Raw genomic sequence first — 12,292 nt, forward strand, 5'->3', positions numbered from 1 at the left:
GGAGGAGCTCGGCGCCCGGAGGAGCTCGCTCCCGGGAGGAGCTCGGCGCCCGGGAGGAGCTCGGCTCCCGGGACGAGTTCGATGCTCGATCTCGCATAAGGCGCGTGTCAGTTTGGCGCTGGAGGCACGCCGCCGCGCCCCCGTCTCTAAATAGCCCAGCAGCCGGTAGGAGGGCAGACGGACAGCTAAGGAAGCGACTGACGCGCCGCCGTCCGGCCTCGGCGCCGGTGGCAGCTGTCGGGCCGGCCCGGCGGGTCCGCCCCTGCAGTCCGCAGTGCCAGGGACAAGGCGAGCGCCCAGGCCGGCGGCGGGCTCGCTCCCGCCCAGGCCGGCGGCGGGCCCGCTCCCGCCCAGGCCGGCGGCGGGCTCGCTCCCGCCCGGGCCGGCGGCGGTCTCGCTCCCGCCCGGGCCGGCGGCAGGCCCGCTCCCGCCCGGGCCGGCGGCGGTCTCGCTCCCGCCCGGGCCGGCGGCGGGCTCGCTCCCGCCCAGGCCGGCGGCGGGCTCGCTCCTCCCGCCCGGGCCGGCGGCGGGCTCGCTCCCGCCCGGCCGGCGGTGGTCTCGCTCCCGCCCGGGCCGGCGGCGGGCTTGCTCCCGCCCAGGCCGGCGGCGGACTCGCTCCCGCCCGGGCCGGCGGCGGGCTCGCTCCCGCCCGGGCTGGCGGCGGTCTCGCTCCCGCCCAGGCCGGCGGCGGTCTCGTTCCCGCCCGGACGGGCGGCGGACCCGCTCCCGCCCGGGCGGGCGGCGGGCTCGCTCCCGCCCGGGCCGGCGGCGGGCTCGCTCCCGCCCAGGCCGGCGGCGGGCTCGCTCCCGCCCGGGCCGGCGGCGGGCTCGCTCCCGCCCGGCGCGCGGCGGTCTCGCTCCCGCCCAGGCCGGCGGCGGTCTCGTTCCCGCCCGGACGGGCGGCGGACCCGCTCCCGCCCGGGCGGGCGGCGGGCTCGCTCCCGCCCGGGCGGGCGGCGCGCCCAGTGATCCGACGAGCGCACGTCTCTCTGATCCGGCTCTGCTCTAAGCCAGCCGGTGTTTTTGGTCGGCCGTTCTAGGTTGTCAAGCTGGGATGAAGAAAATGCCTCGATTTCTGCCAGGATTCTTTTCGCATGTCCGCAGAAGAGTTTAAAGCTCGACGGTTCGATGGTTCTCTCCAAATGTACACCTGATCCACGATAGGCGTGCATCGTACGGTGCTGGGTTACTTTCCTATGCATTCCTCAAACAACAACAAAAAATATCCGTCGCTTGGCTAGTTCTAAATGGATCTAAATCAGAACGTAAGGGAATAGCTGGCTATGTAAAAATATATATAATACAAATCCTTGGGTTTATGATGGGTCCGAAGTGGTTTCACGTCTTTTTCTTTTTCGGCTCCTGTCTTTTTGCCATTGCTCAGCAATATTTTAAAGCGGTTCATTGTGGTGACTGCAGGAATCAGTCAATATCCCAAGGATTTGTATTATATATATTTTTACATAGCCAGCTATTCCCTTACGTTCTGATTTAGATCCATTTAGAACTAGCCAAGCGACGGATATTTTTTGTTGTTGTTTGAGGAATGCATAGGAAAGTAACCCAGCACCGTACGATGCACGCCTATCGTGGATCAGGTGTACATTTGGAGAGAGAAAAGCCATTGACCGGCGTTGGCTGGCCTACGTTCGCGCACAGTTTGATCTCATTCATCCGAGCAGTGCTGCTGGGGTCCGAGCCAGTTGACCAGATTGCAGCGGTGACCCCCAAACGGTCCTGACCGGACGACGGACCGCGATTAGCACCGGTGTCCCCCAGCTGAGCGTGTCCCACGCAGATGGCGCGCCGTCCGCGCAGTTCACACGTGTGCACGCTCGGGTCCGGGCTGCCGTCTGTCCCTCGCGCGCTCCGGTGTCGCTGGCTCGGTCGAACAGGTGATCCAGAGCTGAGACTCGAGTGAGTCTCGCGAGATGGCGCTGCGCCGACAGGGTCGAGGGGCGGCGCCGACAGGCCCATCAGGGCTGCACGGCCGGCTAGGCGGCGGCGTCAGCGTCAGCTCCCACCTCACCTAAACAGGGCCCAGCTCTCACCCCCCACTCACACGGCCGGCTAGGTGGCGGCGTCAGCTCCCTCCTCACCTAAACAGGGCCCAGCTCTCACCCCCACTCACATCGGCGGCTAGGGGGCGGCGTCAGCTCCCTCCTCACCTAAAACAGGGCCCAGCTCTCACCCCACTCACATGGTCGGCTAGGCGGCGGTGTCAGCTCTCATCTCACCTAAACAGGGCCCAGCTCCCACCCCCACTCACAAGGTCGGCTAGGCGGCGGCGTCAGCTCTCACCGCACCTAAACAGGGCCCAGCTCCCACCCCCACTCACACGGGGACCGATGCGAACGAGCGGGACTGGGGCAATTAAGAATATGGCACCACCTGCGAGGCTTTTTATCAAGTCCATGCAGATAAGAATAGGTAGCACAGGTCCTGCCACAGTTCATTCCATAATATTGACCATTGCACGCTGCTTGGATCTTTTTCATTGTGAGTTCGCGATTTGTCACGCCTGTTGTAGCAGCGATTAACAAAAACAGGTTGTTGCGCAATTCGAACCCACGGGATATAAGTTGAGTTTCATGTCGCGACGCACTTTATTTGGGTGCATAAAGTTTTTTCTCTCCAAAATTTGATGGCCTTGGGACCTCGGGAATGCAAATATGCAGCCCAGAGGACTCGTCCCAGAACTCCATATATTTGATAATGTTGTTTTGTTGGGGTTGGAGGTAGTGTGGCGTGAGCGTGAGTGGGTGTGAGCATGAGTAGGAGTATAAATATTAGTGTGAGTATGAGTGTGAGCGTGGATGTGCCTATAACTGTGGGTATGGGTGGATGGGGATCTAGATCCTGCTCACCACAAGGTGACGGCCTGCGCCGCCCGCTGACCTGGAGCCACGCGGCCCGTGTGTCCCGTGACCGGTGGTGTGTGCCAGCGCTGGCCGCTGACCTGGAGCCACGCGGCCCGTGTGTCCCGTGACCGGTGGTGTGTGCCAGCGCCGGCCGCTGACCTGGAGCCACACGGCCCGTGTGTCCCGTGACCACCGGTGTGTGCCAGCGCCGCCCGCTGACCTGGAGCCACGCGGCCCGTGTGTCCCGTGACCGGTGGTGTGTGTCTGCGCCGCCCTCTGACCTGGAGCCACGCGGCCCGTGTGTTCCGTGACCGGTGGTGTGTGTCTGCGCCGCCCGCTGACCTGGAGCCCCGCGGCCCGTGTGTCCCGTGACCGGTGGTGTGTGCCTGCGCCGCCCCTCTGACCTGGAGCCACGCGGCCCGTGTGTCCCGTGACCGGTGGTGTGTGTCTGCGCCGCCCGCTGACCTGGAGCCACGCGGCCCGTGTGTCCCGTGACCACCGGTGTGTGCCAGCGCCGGCCGCATGTCCCCTGGCTGCCGGCCCGGGCCCACACTGACCTCCTGTGTCCCCGTCCACAGTCATCTCGATCCTGATCGCGCTGGTGGTGTACCCGGTCTGCTTCGCCCAGGAGCTGGAGGAGAGTGAGTATGGGGCGGAGCTGCCGCATGTCCGGGGGCGGGCTAGGCGCCAGCGGACTCTTCTGCGTGCCCACCAGCTAGCTGCGGTACACCATGTCTCGTGATAGCCGTACAATTACAGCTCAGCTGGCTGGGCCGTGTCGATTTAGCGCCTCCTCAGAGCGGTCCCCCGGGCTGGGCCGTGCCGAGTTAGCGCTCCCTCAGTGCGGTTCCCCGGGCGTTTTTATTGTGCATTCTCGTCGACGTATGGAACATTTCTTCGGTTTGCATACGATCCAAGTCCAAGGGACAGGATAGTACTGGCGAGAAATGTTTTGCTCTGTGCTAGGAATTCACGAATTTATTTTTTGAAACATCTATCTTCTGCAGCAAGGAGCGCAGAAGCTAGATGGTAATATGTCACGCAAACTGCTTACCTGTTGTAGTAAGTTGGTCCTTTATCGGCACCTATTCTTGTGATATAATTAAGAGGGCACACGAAGCCCTCGCAGTTTACCTCGGTGTCTATGAACGTAGTTTCCTTGCATCTCCAGCTCTGCTTCGAAGTTACTGTCGACCTCCATCGACAATTAGCTAGAGGAAGGTAGAAAGGCATAGGAAGTTGACTGTCTGCGATGTTCAGCTCATACTGGACCACAGCCGCTCAGCGCTAAGTGTTTCTGCTCACTCGTTTGTCAGGTTTGGGAGGCACTGGACACGCTGACATGAGGCCAGTCTCTTCCCATTCCACCTTTCTCACTCTTCTTAATCCGTACTGCCCCTCCCCTTTCCCCTCCCGTACAGCCGAACCGTAGACGGGTGACCTTTCCCATGAAGCTACCTCCTGTCCCTGACTGGTCGACACACACCCTACCCTTTTGTGGTGCTCCTCTTCTGAGTACACGGCACCCCCATGAGCCGGTGCAGGTCTCGCGGCGCGTTGGTCTGAGCATCTTCTCCTTCCCAGATTACCGCCAGGGTGCCCCGGACGCAGGTAGTGTGCCGTCCCGGCCCCCTCTGCATGACGCGCTTCTGTCCCGCTATCCTCTTCTGGGGCGGCCGTTCCGAGGGCCCCGCTTGTCAGAACTGTTTTGCCCCAGCGCCCCACGGCCAGCTGATGTGTGTTCTGCTGGAGTCGGTCTGGCATCGTCGCCGTGGATGTGCAGCCGGTGTCCGGTCCAGTTGGCACCAGGGCTGCTCAGCGGCGGACCGGCTGGGAGACCGAGGCATGCGGTCCGCAAGCGCGGCCTCTCCGCTCCGGCCCGGGGGTGCGACTGGGACCGGTCTGCGGGGCAGCGCGCGCCGCCCGCTGGCTGTGCGTGTGCGTGTGCGTGTGCGTGTGCGTGCGTGTGTGTGTGTGCGTGAGTGTGCGTGTGCGTGTGCGTGCGCGCGTGTGTGTCTGTGTGCGTGCCTCCCTCTCCGTCGTTTCGGCGTGCCGTTGTGACTGTGCGTGCGTGCCTCGCTCTCCGTCGGTTCGGCGTGCCGTTGTGACCATGTTCGCGTCTCACCGCCGACTGTCTGTCTGACGCCAGTGCGACTGTCCGGTATTCGTGACTGTATGCTGTCCGTCTGGCTGACTGCGTCTGTCTACGGCCGGTGCGGCAGTCCGGTGATCGTGACGATGTTGTGCTCGAGGCACCTGGCGTGGTAGTTTGGCTGGGTCTGTCCGACCTGCAGCATTGTCCACTTAGTAAGGTGTAAAAAGTCTGCGTGTCTTTGAGCGCGGTACGATCATGGCCGAAAGATCGGTTCCACGACATTAGTGCCACAACAAAAACTACCGCCGACAGGAGTGTTGCGACATGACTACTACTGCCAATACTTATACACGGCATAAGTGGTACGTAACAAAACTTACACCGCAAAAATTTATACCTGTCAGTCCTTTGTTGCAAAAACTTATACGCGACATACGTGCCACACGACAAAACTTATGCTTCAAAATGTCTACTGGTCGTTATTTCTATTGCAAAAACATACACGGGCATCACTTACACACAACTTTGTTTGCTTGTACTGCAAAAGCTTACACGCGACATTAGTGCTACGCGATCAAATTTATACTCATTTTTGGTTGCCAGTGATTATGCGTACAACAAAAGCATATGCAGACATGGTTTGTGCACGACTTAACTTCCACTGCAAACAGCGATGTGCGGCATTAGCGCAACACGACGCAACTTATAATTTAAAAAGTTATACCCTTCATCATTTCTTCTGCAAAAACCTATACAGCCGTTGCTTGCACACGGCATAACTTCTCGCGCAAAAACTTATGCGCGACATTTGTACCACACAACACTTATGCTAAGAGATGTAGAATGTTCATGACTAATGTAAAAACTGGTACAGTCTTTACCTCTACGCAACATTACTTCTACTGTCGATGCTTTCAATGGAGCGCAGAACGTGTGGACACCTAGCGTGGGTTTAGGAACAGTTCATAGGTTAGGGGGGAACTTCCAATTGTGCAATACCACAATTTTAGTGCTCTGATGCTGGTACGAAAAGTTTGTTACCTATAATGCTACATGATTTTACCCGTTTGTTATGCTTGGCGTGTGAGCAACGGCTGTAGTTTTGGTGGTAAAATCTCAATGACGGGTATAGCTTTTTAAGTAAAAGTAATGTCGCGTTTCGTTGAACCCGAAGCTAGGAGGGTAGTTCCGTATCCTGTCGGTGACCCCACCTGCCCCTCATCTGTGATAGGATGGTGTGTCACATTCGGGGCAAACGCCGTGTTTCATGTATTTTGGAGCAGATTCGGACGCTTTTCCCAGCTTAGCCCCCAAACTTGTTTTGCAGCACTACGACAGCGCGCCCAAGACCCTTAGTGTACCAAACCTTTTTCAGTCGAAAAGGGTCGCGTGGAACTACTGTCGTCGTAGGTCTGTTTATCGCGATGTTTGCAGCAGCAAAAACGTGCCGACGTCGTGGGGCGGGCACCAGTTTTGCGATTTCGCCCAGTCATGTGCTCTCATGTGTTCGTTCCGTCTAGAAGTTTGGTCAAAAGCATTCAAATGTGGAGCATTGCCTTAAACTTAAAGGATGGGGGACCTCCGGTTGTAAGTTGTAGACTGTACCATGTATCTTATTGCACAAATATCACGTATAAGTATTGGCCGAAGAAGTAAGATCGCTGACATTTAAAGGCGTTTAGGTTTTTACGGTAGACATAATGACGGGCATTGACTTTGTATCAATTTTTATTACTTTCCAAATTTTGCTGTGTAACGCTGATGTCACCTACACCTTTTGATGGCTCGTACTCGTTGCATCTGAAGAAATGTGCGTATAAGATAAGACTGTATAAGTCTTTGTTGTATGATTAATGTCTGGTATAGGTTAATGCAGTGTAAGTTTTGTCGTGCAGCACTCACGTCGTGTAGGATTTTTTGCATAAGTAATGTGGCGTAAAAGTTGTGATTTTGTGAGTCTTTGCTGAATTGTTGATGACGGGCATAATTTTTTCCACACATTTTGTCGTGCAGCACTCATGTCGCGCATACGTTCTTGCGGTAGAAGTAATGTCGCGCACAAGTACAATCTCAAGTGCAAAGTTTTTGCGGTGGAAGAAATGTCATGTATAACTGATGTAACACTATTGCCGAGATGTGTTTATGCCGTAGCGTTAATGTCGTAACACCCGAAAGATCAGGTTACAGTTCGCGTCGTACAAAATGCACAGTGACCCCAATTGTAGTGTAACGTTGGAAGGGACTCGGCAGTTATGATCCCAAAATGAGGTGTCTATTTTTCGACCTTGTGTTTACGTATGTCTTGTTCTGGGCTGTATTTTTTTTGTTGTTGTTGCTCATCGTGAGGAGCTGTAGACGGCTACAGTGCTATTGTGGATAAAAGCCTGTGTCGGCACACAAGCACTTCATCTGCGTGGTGCGAGTCATTAAGTTTGTTTTGCTTTTGCTTTGATACTGTTTACCGCTTTATGTGGTCCATAACCACTTAGCAACAGGAGTTGGCAAAGTGATTATGTAGCTACATGTGATTACGTACCTGCCTCCTCTTTAACCTACTCGATGATGTTTACCTCCTCGTTAGTTTGCTGTGCGTTCGCGGGTCCGCATCCCTGTTAGTTTCTTGTTAGTTTACAAATCAATGAGTTCCTTCTAGTCGTGGTGATTGTGGTTGCTTGCAAAGGTGCTCCGATTGCCCCTTCGATATGCTGATGTGATTGTTGACATTGTGAGTGCCTCCCTGTCTATTTGTCCAGCGTCCATGCAGACGTATTTGTTCGGGATGGCTGTGTTGCTTACCTGAAAGCGTCAGCCTCCGACAAAGGGACATGGTTTCTCTCACCGGTCTGGCTTCCCAAACAACCACATTAGCTGGCGCTATGTTGATGACACTGTCGCTCATGTTATTTGTTTATGACCTCACGGGCGTGGTGGGACATCTGCCCGAAAAAACGAATGGTGGTTGTGTCCCTGTGCTGACAAACCGCTAAGTCTGGCGACCCACACGCTTACCTTCGTATCAACGTCACTGTGACTCGCATGGTTTTGCTTTATTAGTGATCTAACGAAGGCCAGCTGCGCGTGCATAGATAGCTCGGAATGCTGGCTTGGAACCTCGGATGTAAAGGGCTCGTGCTTGAAGTTTGTGAAGACAGTTGTGTCACGATGTGTCGTAAACGGCATGCTGCTCTCACTAAACAATAGTGGCAAAACTAAGCATTGATTTTTGAGTGCACTGTTTTGCAGAAAGCGTCCGTGGAACTGCCCCTAGTGATGCTCGTTTACCTAGCCTGAATCGGGCGCTGTCTTACATCTTTCTTTGGCATGTGCACTGCTGGAAGCGTTAAGTATCGTCATTATGTGTTTCAGTGATTGCTCGACCTTTTTAACACTTATTCCTGATATGTTCAGGTCGATTATTTCCAATACAAGAACCCAAAATGCAGTAAACCTTTCACTATTTACAAACCGAGACGAGGCGGTGTTAAAAATGACCGGGTTTTGTTCTTGTCGTTGACCAACACTTCAGTCGGTTATGCGCATCTGTTGGCGATTCTGGCCACTGATTTCTGTTCTCCGTTCCATGTGACACTACGTGGGCCTTGCCGTCCTTGTATCGATCATGATGCACACATGGCTTTAGTGGGAATTCATGGACCTGCCCTGACGCCACGGCCTGTCCTGACGCCACGGCCTGTCCTGACGCCACGGATCTCTCCTGACACCATGGACCTGTCCTGACTCAACGGACCTGTCCGACGCCACGGCCTGTCCTGACGCCATGAGCCTGTCCTGACGCCACGGACCTGTCCTGACATTACGGATCGGTCTTGACTCAGCGGACCTGTCCGACGCCACGGACCTGTCCGACGCCACGGCATGTCCTGGCGCCACGAGCCTGTCCTGACACCACGGGCCTGTCCTGACATTACGGACCGGTCCTGACTCAACGGACCTGTCCGACGCCACCGCCTGTCCTGACACCACGGACCTGTCCTAACATTACGGACCGGTCCTGATTCAACGGACCTGTCTGAACGCCACAGACCTGTCCTGACATCACGGACGGACCTGACCTGGCATCACGGACCTGTCCTGACGCCACAGACCTGTCCTGACATTACGGACCGGTCCTGTCTCAACGGACCTGTCCTGACACCACGGACCTGTCCTGACATTACGGACCAGTCCTGTCTCAACGGACCTGTCTGACGCCACATACCTGTCCTGACGCTACGGACGGACCTGTCCTGACGCCACGGACGGACCAGACCTGGCATCACGGACCTGTCCCGACGCCACGGACGGACCTGACCTGGCATCATGGACCTGTCCTGACGTCACGCGCCTGTATGTCCCTGCTGACACCGTGCGCCGTCGCTGACCGCAGGTAACCGCACTGTCTGGGAGTTCGGCTGGGGCTACGGCGTGGGCTGGGGCGCGGCCATCTTCCTCTTCGGCGGCGTCATCCTGCTGCTCTGCGACAAGGAGTCGGAGGAGATCTACTACAAGGAGCGGACGATCCTCCACGAGGAGCGCGCCTGAGCGGCCGCCGGACAGCGGTGGGACGGACACGGACGGCCGCCGCCAGTGTCCGCCGCCGGCGCCGCTCGTGATACATCTAGTCGAGGCGCGTCCGCGCAGGTCGCTACGGCTCCGGGCGCGCGGTCCGTGTCGGCCGGTGGGACCGCCCACGGCGGCTCGCTGGAGCGGCGCAGCTCCGGCTGCTGGCCTGGCCAAGGGTGACGGCAGCACCGCCGGGTCAGCCACGGTGTCTCGTTTTCGCTGCAGTTTTGTTTCAGGCAGCTTTGATTCCGTGCAGATGGTATGAGCTTTTGGGACTGCGGCGCCGGGGCTCTTCTCCCGTTGTTGCGCTAGTTCTTTGTTGACCAGTCCACGGAATCAGTTTCTTGTGGTTAGTACATGTTGACGATTCAGGCGTGAGAACATTTTGATTAACAAGGGCGGAGCCGCTGTTCTCTTATTTTACGCTGCTTGCTGGACTATGACGCTGTCTGATGTTGAAGTACCTAGAGTTGTGGGCAGCTGGCGAAGCGAGAAGCCAAAGCCGTCACATAGGTTATGAGTCGTTAAGAATGTTGTTTACGAGTCTGCGCGCTGGTGACCCGCACCGGCTGGGCCTGAGAGCAGCTGCATGTCTGGCTGTCTGTGCGCGCGCCTGTTCTCATATCATCAGAGGGTGCGTGGTGCTCGTGCCGGCCGGCGGGAGCGCGTGCGTTGGGGTGTCCGGCCAGAGCATGGCATGGCTCGCCGACCTCCGGCGAGCGGCTGGCGCACGGCCAGCGCCGCTCGTCTTCTGGCCCGTGCTTTACGTGGAGGAGGCAGTCGTGTCGTTACATGGAATGGAAGTAAAATAAACGGCCACGGTGGACAAATCCGCCTTCTTAATAGAAAACAACAGAACCTTTCGTGCTACATGAGACCATGCAGTGAGTGTCAGTAAGACTGAGTTCTGCGGTACAGGAAGCATACAGGAAACCGACTGCTTACGCTGCAGTTTCGTGTAGCTTCCCAGCCAACCTTTATTGACGCTCTTTTATACGTTGTGTGTTTGTGCTTCCAAATGCAGCCAGACCGACAGGAAATGAGTTCGATATCGGTGGTCTGTTTTGCATAGCTGTTGCGAGTTACATACGAGTATTACATACGGCGAGTTGCCGCACCACCTATATAACGAGTAGCGGTGGCTAATCGTTACCGAAAGCCGTATCAGCATCTAAGCCGTCATATTTGTATACAGGAAGAGAGGGGAAGGGAGAGAGAGAGAGAGAGAGAGAGAGAGAGAGAGGGAGAGAGAGAGGAGAGAGGAGAGAGAGAGAGAGAGAGAGAGAGAGAGGAGAGAGAGAGAGAGAGAGAGAGAGAGAGAGATATATATATATATATATATACATATATAGATATAGATATAGATATAGATATAGATATAGATATAGATATAGATATATATATATAGATGTATCGTCAATATTATATGTATTAATCATGATGTATCATGAAATGCATCGTTAATATTACATATATATATATATATATATATATATATATATATATATATATATATATATATATATACTGTACATTCTAACTAATACCTCGGGGGTCGTGCCAACTTTTGTTTTGCTTATTTGTGGCTGGAGAGAATTCGTTGATGAATATACTTCCCACATTGGAAGGCGTCGTCTATCATTGCCCGTCGGAAGAATGTCAGTGTTGCCCGTCAGTTATCGTGTTAATGTCCTGTCATGTTGTCTTCGCATGTGCTCCGGAGATGCCCGTCGCGTAAGTGCATTGCCAGACGGCGTAAGCGTCTTGGCTATGCCAATCCAGTATATGAAACAAGTTAGCAGCCTTCGAGATTGCATTTGAATTGATATACCACATCGGTGAATTTAAGGTTGTCGCGTTTGTCATGGCTGTTTCTCATAAGAAAGTTCGAGATATTTCTGTTGCGATTATAAATGTCAATCGAGTCGAAAGCCCGGAACTTGAACGATGCATCTAAAAGTTTGTCCACGCCGAATCAGCAGTCTTTTTTCACCGCACATGTATAAAGGAAAACATTCTGCTAAGATATAGTTACCGAAAGCCTGTGTATATGTGTGTATATGTGTGTATATGTGTATGTGTATGTGTGCCTCGCCAGCCTGTATACATATTCGCTGACTGAAGCCTGGCAACATACGCTCGCAATCAACAAACAACGCGCAAAACGACACTTGTGGTTTAGACGTAGTTCACTTCGACCAAATACCAGATTTCGTGATGGTCTCCGGTACTTTACTCTAGTGCAGCCCCTAATAGAATATTCCATCGCTCGCAACGGTAATCGGAATGTGAGTACCACAGGTGACCAGAATAGTAGATACATTGATGACGTCATCCCTCCGCAGGCCGCAATGCGCCGTCTCGGCAGGCCAGCGGTCCGCCACACGCGGCTTGAAGCAGGGCCCTAGCGGCATGTGGCATCAGTACACAAATGTTTGTGGGTGCCACAAATTCCTGTTCAGTGAGGAGACCGTTTGGTATGATCACACGGAACGTGGTCAGTGTTCATATCACCTAACCATTGGCGTGCCTTCAGTTACCTTCGGCCTGCTCAGAAGGCCCAAGGTGGTGACCTAGGCCCACAGCGACATCTACCGAAACACCCACGCCATCTGTAATAGAGGTGTAGCGTGGGCGGGCGGCCACAGCCTGGTGCGTTGCCATAAACAGCCGGCCGTCTATGTGCCGCGGGTGGCTAGCCGGCTCGTGCCCGCGGGTACCGCTGGGTCGTGGCGCCGAGTGGACGAGCGGCGGAGCGAACGGAGGCTGTGAT

At 55.4% G+C, this 12,292-nt stretch overlaps 1 protein-coding gene across 1 annotated transcript in view; it reads left to right on the forward strand.

The window, feature by feature from the left end:
• The window catches only part of LOC119109853 (transmembrane protein 47-like), a 17,052-nt gene extending 6,703 nt beyond the window's left edge, over nt 1-10,349 (forward strand). Inside the window, exons 2-4 of the mRNA XM_037233606.1 lie at nt 3,440-3,502; nt 4,446-4,472; nt 9,344-10,349. Of these exons, the coding sequence (XP_037089501.1) occupies nt 3,440-3,502; nt 4,446-4,472; nt 9,344-9,498 (245 nt within the window). The 3' untranslated portion in view covers nt 9,499-10,349. The remainder of the gene's footprint in view (nt 1-3,439; nt 3,503-4,445; nt 4,473-9,343) is intronic.
• Nucleotides 10,350-12,292: the final 1,943 nt, after the last annotated feature.

Source organism: Pollicipes pollicipes, unplaced genomic scaffold, assembly GCF_011947565.3.
Source record: "Pollicipes pollicipes isolate AB1234 unplaced genomic scaffold, Ppol_2.1 Scaffold_7231;HRSCAF=8579_pilon_pilon_pilon, whole genome shotgun sequence".
In the NCBI taxonomy this organism is placed as follows: Eukaryota; Metazoa; Arthropoda; class Thecostraca; order Pollicipedomorpha; family Pollicipedidae; genus Pollicipes; species Pollicipes pollicipes.